This window comes from Macrobrachium nipponense, chromosome 1 (genome assembly GCF_015104395.2).
Source record: "Macrobrachium nipponense isolate FS-2020 chromosome 1, ASM1510439v2, whole genome shotgun sequence".
Classification (NCBI taxonomy): Eukaryota; Metazoa; Arthropoda; class Malacostraca; order Decapoda; family Palaemonidae; genus Macrobrachium; species Macrobrachium nipponense.
Genome location: NC_087200.1, coordinates 21,935,061 through 21,952,885, shown reverse-complemented (window position 1 = coordinate 21,952,885; position 17,825 = coordinate 21,935,061). Strand labels below are relative to the sequence as shown.

The window sequence follows — 17,825 nt, the reverse complement described above, 5'->3', positions numbered from 1 at the left end:
GATGCATCAAAATAGAAGTTTAGGTCTGGGTTCTGAGGATAAAAGAGACTTCCCTTCTAGCAACCTGTCTCTTGATTTCCATAAATGCAGGTTCTTGATTTCTGGGGTGGATGTTTGGGCACAAGTGGGCGCTCAAGAGCATAAGATTGCTCAGGTGCAAATGAGCGCTCAGTTAGAGCATTTTGCTGTGGTGCCAGCTGGCGTTTAGACACAAGGGGTCAATCTGAAGAAACTTCATTACCTGAATCTACAGGTGTTACCGCACGTTGGCATCTCACTATCACTTGACGTTCGACTGAACGCTACCTGGAAAACACTCTGGGTTGTCCCAAAATCTACATGCAGGAACAGCTTCCCTCACTTCTTACAAGGCACCTGAGGGGTGCAAAGGAACTTCTGCTGACCTTTTCAATGGTCTTGACTTACTACTGTTGTGCCATTGGCGCTCTGTTCCAGACTCGAATCATCAGAACTAGCTGAAAGATGATGCGTTTCAGGAAACACGTGTTTCCACTGATTATCTGTTGACACCTGGGTATTTGCAGCAGGTGAGACTGAAGGACCAACTACCTGGGGGCAGACCCGAACAACCTCCCTTGGGCTTCTGGTATAGCTTCTCCCTGGTGCTGGACCTTTGCCTAAGAGAATCGGCAGGCCGAGTAGCCAGCGCCTCCACTGTCACTGCATGATCACTCATAACACTTATTTTCTATAAACACTTTTACAGAAACCCCAATTTGAGCAACTGTGTTCACTAGCATGTCAAATTTTTTCTCAAGAATGGCAATGGTATTGGGTTCGGGAGTGTGAGAACTGGGTCCAGGGTTAGGTGGAAGAGAGGCAGGACTATTAATGGGGGACAAAGCAGAGAGAGAAATAAGAGGTAATTCAACTGGAGAGTTAACCAATTCCTGACTAGCTGAACTTTTTCCTAACAGTTGCCTGTATCTTTCTGTCTTTCTCTAGTTTATTCAAATGAGAGTTAAAGCTTTTCCAATCCTTACACTCATTACAAGTCAAACTAGCTGAACATACTTGTCCCCTGCAAGATGTAATTTAGTGTGCAAATCACACTTTGCTGATGTAAGTCTAGTATTGCAGCCTTTTTTGCAATAACGAATACTCGTCGAACTTGTGTCAGACATCTTTAAACTTAGAAGTCAAACAGCAAGTCCTTTATCTATAATCGTCACTAAAAGTAAAAATTCACAGGAAATCCTATACTATATCTAATCGCTGAAATGCTACCGAAACAAAAATACTTCACCAATTTGTGAAATAATTCCACAACATTCAATGAAGAGAATTTCAAAACATCACTACTGCTCATGACCTTCGCCAAGAGCCAGCATAAACAAGTTGGTTCTCTCTGCTCAGTTGTTCCTCTCTTTCCTGAAAGTGAGCGGAGCCACTTACCTTCACTTTTAAAACAAAAGAATCACTACCAAAAATTTCAGAATTTAGCTACCAGTACTTTTAAACTTTTAGCTATGTAATTAGTACTTGGTAAGTCATATACAAAATACCATATTATTATAAAATTCATTCACACAAATAATCATGACATAAACACCTTTATTATTCGTACATCCTTGCAGACAAATCAGGCACTAAAATTCAAACCACAATCATATACATTACAAGAAGAAAAAGAAAGCCAAAAGTTGAAAACAAAAAACCATGGCATACATATAGCCCTTCAACAGCAGCAGCCATCTACATGGCAGGGCAGGCAAAATAAAGTGTTGCAAACAGTCAAATAAGTGGGCAAGTCACCAACCTTGTCACTCATATGCTACTAGTAAACTACTACCTTGTTGCCAAACTTCAATTATACCACATACAAGACAAGGCTTGTACTATTATAGGAACATACATACATATATCTTTTAATACTAGAACTGTGAGTGACTCACTCTCTAACCTCTCAATCTTTCTTTGAAAAATTGCATGATTAAAATGTATCCCTTTGCAACTAGATTAACAAAAAATTACTATACCTCCTTCAACTGTGAAATTGACAACGGTCTTAACAACTCAACAGTTAGTTCTGTTAATTTCTCTCGGACAGATTCAGGCACTTTGGTTTCATCCCCTTCTGCTTCCTTTGCCTGAAATAGAAAGATAATTTACAGACAATAAAACAATTGACTAATAACGGTACATAAAACTGTATAAATACACATGCAATCTAATTACATACAAAATAACTGTAAGAAATACAGTTTAAGTAAAATGGGAGTTCTTAAGATTTCCAAGATAATGTAACTTCATTATTATAGCTTTCAACCTTCAATCCAGCAAGTTTTGTTTAACATAAATAAAAAATGGTGAAAAGAAATACTACTACTCCAAGAATCAATGGAGAGAAAGAGAAGTACTAATGCATTAATTTCTGGATGTCTAAACTAGGCTCCCCGCCCCAAGGCTACTTATACTTTATGATAACTAACCACCTGTGGAATGCCCAGCATATGTAACACTGACTTCAAACTCCTAAAGAAGCTACATACGGGCAATTATTAGAGTATTCTCAACAGAACCTAATGGTAGACTATTTACAATACAAAAATGACTGAAATATAGTACTAATCTCAGAGCTTTCAATTTCCAAAAATTTATCAAAACTGACAACTAAAAACAAACCCCTTACCTAGCTGAACCCCTCAATCTGGCAGAACTGTTAACAAGTGGAAAAACTACATCTGTTTCACAACCAATTCATCATTTACTTCAGCCCACTGATCCTTAGGTTCCAGGCTGGCAGGAACATAAATTTCAGCATGTATGTATAATTTATTGACAGCAAGCTTCATATTCTTAAAGTTTGCCACTACATTTCATACTCAATATTTTTAAGGTTTCTCTCTCGTCTAAATAATGTTATTCCTCTTTATCCTGTTTTTTAATCATGGGTTCACAAAACAGTACAATCCCAAAATCTTAAAACTTCCTCTAATACACTGGATCATATTTTCATATGGAAAGTATTCTAATTACTGTTTATACTTGATCTGAGGGAAAGTGCTCTATTCATTTGGCTCGAAAAATGTTTTTCAGTTTCTAAACACCCCTGCTTTTTAATTCTGGAATATAGGAAATGAATGACTAAGAAGGCTCAGACAAGTAAGTCATTTCAAGTTAATGTCATTCAATTCTTTGCTTACTATACCCTGTTGCTCATTGTGTGTTCAAGTTTATGTAACAGTAGTGCTGTACATATTTCATTAACCATTTACTGTTCTGAGGCATAAGATTTTGCTTTCCAGCCTTAATGCCATTGTTTATTTTCTGTGGTTAATGCCAGTAACATTATCTAGTTTGTAGATGGTAGCATAGTTATCTAACATTAAGAATTAGTTGTTGTCTGGCGCTCTGCTAACTTTATGTTGGTATATATATATTGCACTAAAATTAATCCTTTATATCCTACTAAATAAGCCAAGCTTATTAAATTTCAATGAGTCTGGACTGATATGGCAATATCCAAAATGTAATGATGAGCCTTAAATACTGCCTACACCTGAATATTCAAGATATCACAGCAAACAGACATAGCATATAGAGTAATTCCAAATCATCTTTTTCCTAACCTAGCCAGTATTTAACACTCTTCATACAATTAATAACATAGCACATATAAGCGAAAAAAAAAATCCATCATAATAAAGTGGTTGATAGCAAAAAAAAAAAAAAAAAAAAATCATAATAAAATGGTTGAGGAGTCCTAATTACATATGCTTATAAGATGTATAACATGCAAATATAAAAAAATTCTGTAAAATATCCATATTTCTATGATAAAATGAATTATCTGGATACCAACTGTTAAAATTAGCTTATATCTTCATACCTAATGGCACAAAGATATAAACTAGCTTTAACAGTAGTTAAGGTTCAGGCCAAAATAATTTTTTATAAGAATAGTTTCTTTCTCAGTATCATATGACAACACGAGAGAGAGAGAGAGAGAGAGAGAGAGAGAGAGAGAGAGAGAGAGAGAGAGAGAGAGAGAGAGCACAGTACACATGTAGATAACTAGTGTACCACATACATACAACAAATAACCAACACCACATGCTGCATATATACGTTTTCTTACTTAATGTTGCCTAGCAGACAATAAGTTGGGAGCAGTTATGTCCCATGTTGTGACAACCAAAAAAATGTTAAAACTCGTAGAACACATGCATACAAAATTTACAAGGAATGATGGATATATTTCTATATATTTGTAAGTAACATGTGATGCTCATGTTTAACATTTTTACCACCAGCTGCACAACAAATCTCAGAAAATTGCCAAATCTTTTCATAAAACCACAGCAGAGGACAGTGTTCCGTGCAGGAAACGACTTCTATGCAGCACACACATCTCACAAAATCAAAGAATTGGAGCATAACCACCTAAAGCATGATGGGCGAACCCACACTTACAAAATAGCCAAGCTAACACTGGGTACTTTCATTTCAGCATCCAAAATGCCTTTAGAGCCTACCAAATTTTTAATGTATTTGACAATACCATTTTTTTTTCTGACATCTAGGCATTCAGAGCTTTCTTATAGCAAACAAAATCCAGAAAGCTGATGTTTAAGATGACAGAGTGTTACTGAAATTACTGACTACAATACTGATGGTTTCCAAACAGGCATACCAAAAAGGCATACCCTAATCTGTGTATATGTACCAACATGAAAAAAAAAAATTCAATGGCTTCTTTTCAACTTATTCCAACCTCGTGTATACTTTAACTAACGTAATAATAATATGTACTAATGATAATGGTATACAATGAACACTCATATTCAAACAAATGCACTGAGATGACTAAAGACACTAACTTCACAGAAAAATGTATATCTTCCATATACCCACTGGCAGACCAGCCATTTAATAAACACCATAAACTCTACACAATATCCCAGGAAAAGCCAGACTTGGATCTGATTATCTAGCTATTTTCTAAATATAATGGCCCACACCTTAGCCTTCAAAATTACCTTAGCCATCAAAAAGAAGTTAAAAAAAAAATGGATGAACAGTTCTTGTCTTTCTCCCATTTCTTTTACATAAGAAAAATGCACACTGCAAAATGATATTTTTATAATAAAATAAAGTTTTACATATACTTACCAAAACAAATACATAGCTGTAAGCTTCCTTACTTGGCAGTCGAAAAATTTAAACTTTTGGCGGCAGCGCTGCCATCATTAGTGTAGGTGAAAAGGGACCCACCCACTTTTGGGAACACCTGGTACTGCTGAGCCAACTGTCAACAATTCATTGAGCCGCAACATCCATCAGTGGGAAGGAGGAAGGGCTCTGATTATGTAATTGTTTGATAAGTACGTATATGTGAAACTTTATCTTATTATAAAAATGTAATTTTCACATAAGTGACTTACCTAACAAATACATAACTGATTCCACATTCCCTAGGAAGGTGGGAAAATGAAATTGTTAAGATACAATAAAGTTTTACACATACTTACCTGGCAGATATATACTTAGCTTATGTCTCTGACGTCCGACAGAATTCAAAACTCGCGGCACACGCTACAGGTAGGTCAGGTGATCACCCCCTCCCCTACCTGCCGCTGGGTGGCGGTAATAGGAATCATTCCCGTTTTCTGACAGAATTTTTCTTCCCCCTATCTCCTGAGGGGAGGATGGGTGGGCCATTAAACGTATATATCTGCCAGGTAAGTATGTGTAAAACTTTATTGTATCTTAACAATTTCATTTTTACACATGCAACTTACCCGGCAGATATATACTTAGCTGATTGGCACCCTTGGAGGAGGGTAAGAGATAGTTACTCAATATGAATAGCAATTCAAAAGACAGGGAAAACAACTTTTGTTGTAGGTACTATAAATAAACTTAAATACCTTGATTCCTACCTTATTGGGCAGAAGACTTCATGAGTACTGTCTATGAGTCTGTTTGCCTCAAGAGTTCCAGTGAGGATGAGACCTGTCACTGAGAACTCTTCTGGATCATGTCAATGGGGGCTAGCCCGCTTACTCGACAGAGCCTTATTTTGGATCGTACCAATGGGGCCTATCCCACTTACATGGTAGAGCCTTCACCTTTGTCGTATCAACGGGGACTAACCCTCTTACAAGACAGAGCCTAGGTCCAAAACATTACAAGGAGCATGAAAACAACCAATCTCGACCACCTGACCACACTACTTTGTTATACACTACGAATTGAAAGTGGTACTTTTCCCTGACCACTTTCAATCGACCATAAAAAACAACACCACAAGATTAAAATTCCTAATCTATCTAAACTAAGCTAGATTGGTTTCAGCCCCCTGTCCCAGCACCGAATCCGCAGACACGTAAGGTCCGAGAGAGAAGCACTTATCATAAGTTACACGTACATCTCTCAAATAGTTAGACGCAAACACAGAATTGCATCTCCAATATGTGGATCCAATTAAGTCGTTTATCGACATATTCTTGTGGAAAGCTAATGAGGTTGCTACGGCTCTGACCTCATGCGCTTTAACTCTCAACTGCCCGAGATATTCCTCTTCACAGGCAATATGTGCTTCTGTAATAATCTCTCTGATAAAGAATGCCTGTGCATTCTTTGACATCGTTCTTCTCGGATCTCTTACCGAGCACCAAAGGCTCTCTGAATTTCCTCCCATTTGCTTTTTCCTCTCTAGATAGAACTTGAGGATCCTTACCGGACACAAGGTTCTCTCTATCTCTCTCCCTACCAGGGAAGTCAATCCTTTAACTTCAAACGTCCTTGGCCAAGGCTTAGAAGGATTCTCATTTTTGCTAAAAATAGGGGGTTAAATGAACACACTGCAGAATCCTTCCTGAAGCCCACTGCGCCTTCTAAAGCCTGGAGTTCACTTATCCTTTTAGCTGATGCTAATGCAAAGAGGAAAATAGATTTTCTAGTCAAGTCTCTAAATGATGAGTTATTGGGAGGTTCAAATTTCTCTGACATGAGAAACCTTAGCACCACATCCAGGTTCCAGCTGGGTGGTCTGGCTGTCTTGGACTTCGAAGTCTCAAATGATTTAATCAAATCGTGTAAATCTTTGTCATCCGTGATGTTTAGTCCTGTATGTCTAAACACCAAAGAAAGCATACTTTTATAACCTTTTATAGTCGAGACTGCAAGGTTACATTTTAGTCTCAAATATAACAGGAAATCTGCTATTTCCGTCACAGAGGTACTGGAAGAGGATACATTCTGATTCCTGGCCCACCTTCGGAACACTTCCCACTTCGATTGGTACACGCGTATAGTTGACGGTCTCCTGGCTCTTGCAATTGCCTTTGCAGCCGCGCGTGAAAACCCCTTCGCTCTGACGAGTCCTTCGACAGTCTGAAGGCAGTCAGACCGAGCGCGGGGAGGTTTTTGTGGTATCTGTCGAAGTGGGGCTGTCTGAGAAGATCGTTCCATAAAGGAAGGTACCTTGGAAAATCTATCATCCATTCCAGTACCTCTGTGAACCACTCTTGAGCTGGCCAAAATGGGGCGATTAGGGTCAATTTCGCTCCTTTCGTCAAAACAAACTTCCTTATGACGTTTCCTATGAACTTGAAAGGAGGGAAAAAGCGTAGCCGTCTATTCCTTCCCAATTTAGGAGGAGGCCATCGATCGCTACTGCTCTTGGATCTGAAATCGGAGAGCAGTAGTTCTCCAGCCTGGCATTCCAATGAGTTGCAAACAGGTCTATGTTTGACCTTCCCCATAGGTTCCAAATTTGATTGCAGACCTCTGAGTACAGAGTCCACTCCGTGGAAATGACTTGATTTCTCCTGCTCAACAAGTCTGCTCTGACGTTTTTCTCGCCTTGTATAAACCTCGTCAAGAGTGTGATGTTCAGCTCCTTTGACCATAGAAGAAGCTCTTTCGCCTTCTTGTACAGTGAGAGGGAGTGAGTCCCCCCTGTTTTCTTATGTAGGCTAGAGCTGTCGTGTTGTCTGAATTTACCTGCAACACTGAGTTCGCGACTTGGGATTCCCACTGCCTGAGAGCTAGATGCACTGCCACTAACTCTTTCTCGTTGATGTGCCAGGACACCTGTTCCCCACTCCAGGTGCCTGACACTTCTCTCGGGCCCAACGTCGCCCCCCATCCCGTCTCCGACGCGTCTGTAAACAACACTAGGGAGGGGTTCGGTAACTGCAGCGATAGTCCCTCGTTCAGTCTGCCTGGTTCTAACCACCAGCTGAGGCTTTCCTTTGTACCTCTGGACAGAGGAAAAGATTCCCACAGATCCTGATTCTTCTGGTCCCAATTCTCCTTCAAGAAGAATTGAAGAGGTCTTATGTGAAGCCTCCCTAGAGAAACGAACTGTTCCAACGAGGAGAGGGTCCCCAGAAGACTCATCCATTCCCTCGCGGAACATTGTTCTTTCTCTAGGAAGGTCTTCACTTTTAGAATGCACCGTTCCTGTCTTTCTATGGACGGAAACACTTGAAAAACCCGAGAATCCATAAGAATCCCCAGATAGACAATGCTTTGCTGGGGATCCATCTGGGATTTCCCGAGGTTCACTAACAGTCCCAGGGACTGAGTCAAGTCCAACGTCGACCTTAGGTCCTCCAGACACTGATCCCTGGATTGCGAGCGAATCAACCAATCGTCGAGATACAGCGATATCCTTATTCCTTTTAAATGTAGCCAATGTGCTACGTTTTTCATCAATCCCGTGAAAACTTGGGGAGCTGTGGAAAGACCGAAACAAAGGGCGCGAAACTGAAATACTTGGCCCTGTATCATAAATCTTAGATACCTTCTGGACGAGGGATGGATGGGTACATGAAAGTAGGCATCTTGCAGATCCAATGACACCATCCAATCCCCTTGTCTTAGCGCTGAAAGAACTGACGACGTCGTCTCCATCGTGAGCGTTGTTTTGATCACAAAGTGATTCAGAGCGCTTACGTCCAGCACTGGTCTCCACTCCCCCGAGGCTTTTGGTACCAGAAAGAGGCGATTGTAAAATCCTGGAGAATGAATGCCTAATACCTTTTCTATAGCCTTCTTTTCTAGCATCTGTTGCACCAGATGTAATAGTGCTTGGTTCTTTAAAGGATCTCTGTATCTTGCCGCTAACTCCCTTGGAGTGGTGGTTAAGGGAGGTTTTTCCCTGAAGGGGATCAGGTATCCTCTCTCGAGGATCGAGAGGGACCAGTTGTCCGCCCCTCTCTGAGCCCAGACTTTCGCGAAACTCAAAAGTCTGGCTCCTACTGGAGTCTGGAGGACTCCTGTCTCACTGCGGCTTTGAGAATGGTCTTCGAGAAGATCGTCCTCTCTTAAACGGCCTTCTACTCTTAGGTGCGGGTCTTGAGGTTGTTCTTCCTCGAAAGGGCTGTTGGAAAGACACTTTATTCGCTGTTCCCTCTCTCTTAGCCATCGGCACAGCAGGTTTAAGCCTCTTGGCGGACTGAGCAAGAAGATCTTGCGTAGCTTTCTCCGACAGTGATCTAGAAATGTCCCTCACTGTCTCCTGAGGAAAAAGGTACTCCGAGAGTGGGGAAAAAAGCAAAGAGGCTCTCTGCAAGGGAGAAACAGACTTGGAGAGAAACGAGCTGTAAACTGATCTCTTTTTGAGCACTCCTGCTCCAAAGAGAGATGCTACTTCTGTGGATCCATCCATGACTGCCTTGTCCAGGCACGAAAGGACACTTGATAACACCTCCATAGTCACAAACTCCGGATCCTGCGCTCTTTTTGCTAGAGCTCCTAAGGCCCAATCCATGAAGTTGAAGACTTCTAGTGTGCGAAATAGACCCTTGAGTAAATGGTCCATCTCGCACATTCCCCAAGACGCTTTAGCTGAAAGTAGAGAGCGTCTTCTAGATGATTCTACTAGAGCAGAAAAATCCGCGTTTGCGAAGCCGGAAGGCCTAACCCCATGGGTTCCTTCGTGTCGTACCAGACACACCCCGGCTTACCTGTCATCTAGACGGAGGACACAAAAACACCGTCTTACCTGCCTCCTTCTTAACCAGGAGCCAGTTCTCCAGATTCTTGATGGCCTTTCTCATAGAGAGAGTTGGCCGCATCTTGACAAAAGAGGGGGATTTTGCCAACTTAGTACTCGATAGCAGAGATCCCGGAGATGGAGGATCAGCCGAACACAGCGAGTCCCCAAACTCCTGAAGTAGTAATGCAGAAAGTCTCTTATAATCAGAGACTCCTACTTCTTTCGTCTCTTCCTCCTCCGAGACTTCCTCAAGGTTACATTCGGAGAGGGAGACTTCTTAGGTGAAGAAGTCCTGGCAGGTATGCGACTCTTATCCTTCAAGAGCTCGTCAGAAGAAGCCGCCAGTTCAATACCCGAGATATGTTTCCTCGGTAAAGAAAAAACCTCCGCTTTTCTCCGCTCCCCAGGTTCTTGATACCTGCTAGGGGAGGATCTAGAGCCTGCCTCATCAGGCTCTTGGCGCCTATCCGGAAAACACTCGTTTCTATTCTCGAGCGCCTACTATGAGTAGGGCGCGAATCCAAAGTCAGGATCCTTTCAGGCTCTTGGCGCCTGTGAGGAGAGGCGCTTGCGCCTACTCTTCTGTGACTCTCAGGAGTAGGGCGCGCGTCTGACAAAAGGCTCCTTTCAGGCTCCTGAATCTTACGAGGAGAGGCGTCAGAGCCTACTCCTGATCTTCCAGGATTAGGGCGCAAATCCCTGGAAAGGCTCGTTTTAGGCTCTTGCTGCCTTTGAGGAGAAGAGCTTGCGCCTACTCTTGATCGTCTTACAGGAGTAGGGCGCAGATCCAAGATTAGGCTCCTTTCAGGCTCTTGACGCCTGCTAGGAGAACGGTAAGCGTCCACTCTAGATACTCTTCCAGGAGTAGGGCGCGAACCCCTGTTTAGGTTCTTCGTAGAATCTTGGAACCTGCTAGGAGAGGCGCTTGACTCCCTTGAAGAAAGCCTATCATAAGGTCTCGAGTAACTTAACGAGGATTCGATCATCCCTCTGAGCAGAGCGTTCCCTCTCTCGTTTTTCCTTCCTTCCACTTGCAGAGGAGATCTACTCCTAGGAGATCGTTCGACAGATACGAACCGATCGCTGCCTTCTCGCAAGGGACTTTCTCCTTACTCCTACAAGGAGAGGATCTAGCGCCTACTTCTTGGCGCTTTGTGCTATGACTCTTAGCCTCAGAGCTTCTGCGCGGAGAATACCATCTTCCCTGTCTAGGACGAAGTTTCAAAGGAGTCGTCTACTCTCGGGGGAGAATAGGTTCTTACTGGTGAAGATCGCCTATTATACTCCTCCTTCCTAACAGACCTCTTAACTGGAAGAGAGGCGTCCTTCCTGCGAGAAAGTTCCTTGCGCCTACTAGTAGAAAGAGAGCCTACTAAAGAAGAGAGATTCGCTTGGAGGTCCAACAGGAATTTCTTAGTAGAGGACCGAATCCCTTCTGGTGAAGATTCCGGGAGTCAAGAGCGCCTTCTCCTGGAGGTTTCCAGGCTCTCTTGAGAGGGCGCGATTTGGAAGATGAGCTCCATCCTCGTTTAGGAGAGGACGAATCAGAGTCGGAAAAACACTTCCTTAAGAAGCTTTTCCTATAGCTCTCTACAGCAGCCTGGGACGAGTCTACAGGACCTGCTGAAGGGACGCCTGACCGTTGGGGATACTCTACATCCCCTCCCTTGCGGCTTTTGACATTCTCCTCCCTTGGGCATGGGAGTCTGAAAGAGGTCTAGGCCTAGGAGCGATGCGGAGTCGGTCAGACACCCCCTCCACTGCACTGGGGACACTGCACTTATCACTAGACACTTCACCCTTACCTTGGTCTATATCTCGCAATTGCTGTTGCAAATCGCGGATTGAAGCTTCCACAGCGGCTCTCTCGGCAGACACATCTGCGGGTTCGCTGCGGGGGGAAGGAGCTGAAACCAAAAAGGAAGATGGCGAAGCTACTGCAGGGTTAGAAATACTATCCTGTTCCGCAGAACAGGATCTACTTGAACTTCTAGCTGAAGCTTTTCTAATCCTATCCTTTTCTAACTTTTTAACATACGAAGTTAGTTCTTTCCATTGTAATTCAGTTAAGCTCTCACATACATCACATGTATCCTTAACCGAACAATCCCTTCCCCTACATTTTACACAAACAGTGTGAGGGTCCAAAGTAGCCTTAGGCAACCTCACCTTGCATCCCTCATCTACACATACTCTAAACAGAGTTCCAGGTGTTAAATCGGACATATTAACCAACTAAATCCAAAACACAGCGTATGCCAACAACCAAAGATCAAATACTTCCCAAATAATCCTCGGCGAAGCAAGCAAGAAATTCTAAGCAGGAACTACCAACAAAGTTGTTGTCAGCACCGGCGACAGAAAAATTCTGTCAGAAAACGGGATTGATTCCTATTACCGCCACCCAGCGGCGGTAGGGGGTGATCACCTGACCTACCTGTAGCGTGTGCCGCGAGTTTTGAATTCTGTCGGACGTCAGAGACATAAGCTAAGTATATATCTGCCGGGTAAGTTGCATGTGTAAAAATGTACAGCTATTCTTTACAACATTAATTAAATTAATGGTTCAGAAAAAATAAGATTGCTCGCATTAACACTTGCAGTACCTTACATGGTGAGAGAGCATATACTGATGAATACTGTATCTGGTCGGTGCTCTCATCATCTACAATGACCAGGTTCATCCCTACCAATAGTAGGATTTTGTAACCATGGTCAACAAAATACATACAGTTTCCCCTTGCCCTGGACAAAGACCAGACAGCCAATCAAACTATAGTCACCAACACTAACCATAAAAAAAAAAATCCACACCCCTAACTATATAAAAACTGGAGGGTACTCCACGTACATTGCAGCCCCAGGCTTCCTAAAAAACTCGACAACCTCAAAAATACCAGGTAAGGAGATAGTAAAGGAAAAGAAGTCACCCTATGCTTTCTCTCCCAACACCATGCCAGCCACAGGTAATGGCCTCAACCTATTACAGTTTTCAAGTTGCTTCAATATCTTTAAGATAATGCGATAAAAACACTGACTTCGATCTCCAGAACCTAGCTTGAAGAATGGAAGCCATGGACATATTGTGTCTAAAAGCTAATGATGTTGCTACTGCTCAAATTTCATGAGCTTTCACTTAAAAGCAGTTAGGACTTCTAGTACTTGAGAGTGAGCTTCTAAAATGAAACTTACAGAACATAACATTTGTTCCTCTTCCTCTAGTCCAAAAATATCCATCAGGTTCCTTATTACAAAAGAAAGAGGTCAAGGCTTCAGAGGATCTTCATTGATAGCAAAACAGTCTCTCACGAAACCCAGCTCCTTACTGATGGCCTAAATTTCGCTCACTCTACCTGCTGTTGCTAAAGTTACTAAAAATCACATCGTCTTCGTAAGATTTTCGAAGAAGCAGATCGTAATGGTTCAAAGTGCGGGCGGACCTGATAACCACTTCAAGAAAATGTCCAAGTTCCAGTTGACTTTCCAAGACTTTTTCCACCTTCGATGTTTCAGAGGACTTAATTATGTCACTGATGTCCTGATTGTTCAAAATGTCGAGTCATCTATGCTTAAACACCAAGGAAAACATAGATCTATAGGCCTTGATAGTCAAGGTAGACAGTTTTCTCGTCTCTTAAAAATAGCAAAAAGTCCACTACTTGCACTATAGAGGTCAAAGATGAAGAGACATGACTTGTCTAAACCAACTTCTGAAAATTTTCCACTTCGACTGGTATAGCTTGCGTGAAAAAGCTTTCCTGCATCGTACAATAGCTTCTGCAGCTCTGCAAGAAAACCCTTTTGCTCTGACAAGACTCTTGACAGTCTGAAGCCTGTTTGTGCCAGAGTGGATAACCCTTGATGGTATCTGCATAAGTAGAGTTGTTTGAGAAGAAATCGATCTTGTGGAAGAAGCCTGGGGAAGTCCACAAGGAGATTGAAGAGATCTGGGATCGTGGGAACAGACTGACGTTATGCCTGTCCGCACAAAAGGAGATCTTCGGCTATTTCATTGAGAGAGAAAGAGTGATTCCCCCCAAGTCTTTGAGACATACAACAGGGCCGTGGCATTGTCCGCATAAATGCTACATTTCTCCCAGTGACTAATGGAGAGAAGGCGTGGAGTCCAAAGATGATTGCCTTCAGTTCCTTCCCTTTTATGTGAAGGCTCTTCTGCTGGTCTGTCCACATTCTTGATATTTCTTGCCCTCTAAGAGGGCTCCCCAGCCTCTGTCTGACAAGGAGAAAAAGTCTAAATCAGGGTTCAGTGACAGGAGAGTTCCCTTCTTGAAGTTTCTCCTGAGAAAGCCACCATCGAAGATCTAACTTTATTTCCTCTATAATAAAAAGACGAACAAGTTCAGTTGATTCTTTCGATTCCACCTAACCCCCTTAAGAAGGAATTGGAGAGGTCTCATGAGGAGACGACCTAAGGTTACGAAACTTTCCACCAACGAAAGAGTTCCTAATAGACTCATCCATTCTAGGGCTGAGCAAGATGGATGAAATAAAAACTCTTGGACTGTCCTCAGACATGATTCTGTTCTCTTCGGGGAGAGAAAAGCCCGAAAAGCTAGGCAAGAATCATCCTTAAATAGGGAATCCTCTGAGTTGAAGTAAATTGGGATTTCTTGTGGTTTATCATTATACGTACCTAACTGTTGCATTAAGCATAAAGTCTTGTTTAGGTACTCCACACACTGACGACTTGACTTGGATTTAAGGAGCCAGTCACCTGGATAGAAAGAAGTATTGACTACCATCAAATGTAGCCATTTGCCCTGAGAAGCAAAGATTTGAGTAGACTTGAGGGGCCATAGACAGACTGAAATAGAGGGCTCTGAACTGAAATGTCTTTCCTTTGAAGATGAATCTCAAAAACTTCTTGGACTGCTGGTGAATAGGGACATGGAGAGGAAACGACTGGTTTCCATGCAAAATTTTGTCTTCAACACATAAAGGTTCAAGGCACTGACATCTAACACAGGCCTGGACTAGTACAAAAAGCCCATTGTAAAATCCTTTCAAGTCTGAGTCTTTTAACTCCTCTATGGCTTGCTTTCTGATCTGAGCCTCTACTTCTTTGACTGAAGCAAAGCTTTCTCTGATCCCTCCAAGCATGCTGTCCATGCGATAGGAGCACTGGATTGTGGTGGATCTAGGAAAGTGATGGAGTAACCTTTCCGAAGTACTTGTACGACTCATGGTTCTGCTCCTCTCTAGCTCCATTCCTCCCAGAAGAAATGGAGTCTCACTCCTACTGGTGTGAAGGACCTTCGGACTACTTATAAGTCAACTTGAATGAGGAATTCTTGGTCGACTTAGCTAGGGGGTTGTAAGTTGGACTTGGGTCCAGTCTGTATCTTGTTCATGCCTCCCCAAAAGGGGTGCTTCTGCAGAGGGAACAACGTCGCTCCTGTAGGGGGAGTCTCCTTCAGGCGCCTTGTAGACTGAGTTAGAAGATCATCTGTCGACTTCTATTCAAGATCCAACATCACCTGTTGGACCATTTCCTCTGGGACGAGGTGCAACTTAAGGAGAGAAAAGAGCAAGTCTGACTTCTGAGTCATTGTCACTCCCCTAGATGAGAAGGAGTACCATAGTCCCTTTCTTCAGCACCCCCTTAGTGAAAAGGGAAACTAGATCTCACAAGCCATCTCTCACCGCCTTGAACTCCTCATCTAAGGACTAGCATTCCTTGATCTTCCTGGCCATGGCTCCAATCGTCCAGTCCAGGAAACTAAATACTTCCAGGACCTTGAACAAATTCTTTACCAGATGGTTGAAGCCCAATGTCGAAAACATAACTTTCGCTGCAGTGAAAGCTGACCTCCTGTTGGTGTCTACAAGACCAGAGAAGTCTTGAGAGGAGGCAGAAACTCCCAAGTAAGGGACTGATCTGAATCTTGAGCAATAGGATCAAGCATAAAGTTACAGGATGGTTGTGGACTCCTATGCTCTATCTTCTTTACTGGAGGAGTCGAACACCCAGCAAACGAAGCATGTCTCTTGGGAGGACGAGAGACTACAGCACGTCAATGATGTCGCTTCTTTTCACGTGGCAACACTTCTGAATCTGACGAAAAGCGCACTTCACTCGCATCCATGCCTTTCCAATGGCACTTAATCGAAACCCATGAGTTGACAAGTTCAACAATCAATGACTGTCCATGGGCACGACAGTCAATGACTGCCCGTGGGCAAAGCCCCCAGACTCCCTTCGACCTCTGGTACGTCTTATCCCAGGTGCGGGGGAGCAGGACAGTGAACTTAGTCTAGGAGAAATGGGGGGATGGACAGCCACTTCCTAAGGCACAACACTGACACTAGGCATTTCACTTGCTTTGACACTGTTCAATTTTTCAATAAAAGCACAAAAACACTTACCTAAATCCATTACTGATTTAGCTAAAAACTCACACTTTTTATCAATTTTGGACTGTAGGCTGGCAACATGTTGAGCTTGGAAGCATGAGACACCTGGACAGGAGCAAGTGGTAATGAAGTAGGAGGGCTAATGATGGGAGAGATATTAGACAAAAGTCGAGAGGAGAAAGTAGACTTCTTTGCCTCTATAGGCAAAGGAGTTACCTCCATGTTAGATTTACTCTCGGCTCTAAGAGCCACCTTTCTCTTCCTATCCTTTTCAATCTTCTCAAAGTGAGACTTAAAAATCTTCCACGCCTGGTTGTCTAATCCTTGACATTCAATGCAAGTTAAGTCCTTACTGCACTCTTGCCCTCTACACATAACGCACTTGGAGAGCAGATCATGAAAAAGCTTGGCCATCCTAGTTTTGCAGCCTCACTGCAAAACCTAACTGATGACAAACTAGAGTCTGACATAGTAAATTGACTTAGCTAACTGAAAAGCTAAATACATAACAGCTATCCAAAACAACCACCATAAGAGTACTTCAGAAAAAATACAGATGAACCACACAAGTGATGAAATCGACTGTGGAAACCAATGATGTTACTCTGTGCTTGGCAGAAAACGAATTGTTGACAGTTGGCTCAGAAATACCCGGTGTTCCCAAAAGTGGGCAGGTCCCTTTCCACCTATACTAATGACGGCAGCACTGCCAAAAATTTTCGACTGCCAGGTAAGGAACCTTACAACTATGTAATGGTTTGGTAGGTATTTATGTGAAATTTATGAACATAAACAAAGGTTATTAGCTCTGCATATTCTAACTTTCCCTAAGAATATTTTCAGCACCATGAGACATAATTGCATTGAACTCAATTTCATCATTACTATCCCACCTTCTGAAGCGTAAGCATTGTGTCTCTACAACCTTTCATTACAGGCCGTCCCTGGTTGTCGGCGGACTCGGCTATCGGCAATCAGGTTTTATGGCGCTTGTCTATTTATAGCACCATAACGGGACAAGTTCTGGTATGTGCCATAAGGGTACTTATGGCACCGATAACCGGTTATGAGTGCCATAAGCACCATAAATCACTGAGTTTTGGTTAATAGCAGTTTTTGCTTTACAGCACACCCCCGGGAACAGAACCCCACCAATAACTGGGGACTGCCTGTAGTACAAACAAAGAATAAAAATGAATATACTGTAAAGATGATAAACTACTCCACACAGGTACGTATGTAGTCTATTCTCCAATTAATACCCATAAAGCAAACTTGAAACAGGTTAAAATAGGTGAGAAACTTCAATGCAAATAAATTCAAATATTTCATATTTGGATATCATCCAAAAGTTTAATGGAAAGGCATCAGCCTCACATATATCACAACATATATTGTCAAAAGATGTCTTGAAAATTAATAAATCACAGGAAATCACTCTTTGAAGAATAGATTAATACAAAAGGAAATCACT

General features: G+C 42.4%; 1 protein-coding gene across 2 annotated transcripts in view; it reads right to left on the bottom strand.

Moving 5' to 3' along the window:
* Positions 1 to 17,825, bottom strand: part of LOC135219169 (probable serine--tRNA ligase, cytoplasmic) — a 96,129-nt gene that overhangs the window by 31,374 nt on the left and 46,930 nt on the right. For both annotated transcript variants that reach the window (XM_064255702.1, XM_064255703.1), the window contains one exon: positions 2,001 to 2,111. In XM_064255702.1, coding sequence (XP_064111772.1) covers positions 2,001 to 2,111 — 111 coding nt within the window. The remainder of the gene's footprint in view (positions 1 to 2,000; positions 2,112 to 17,825) is intronic.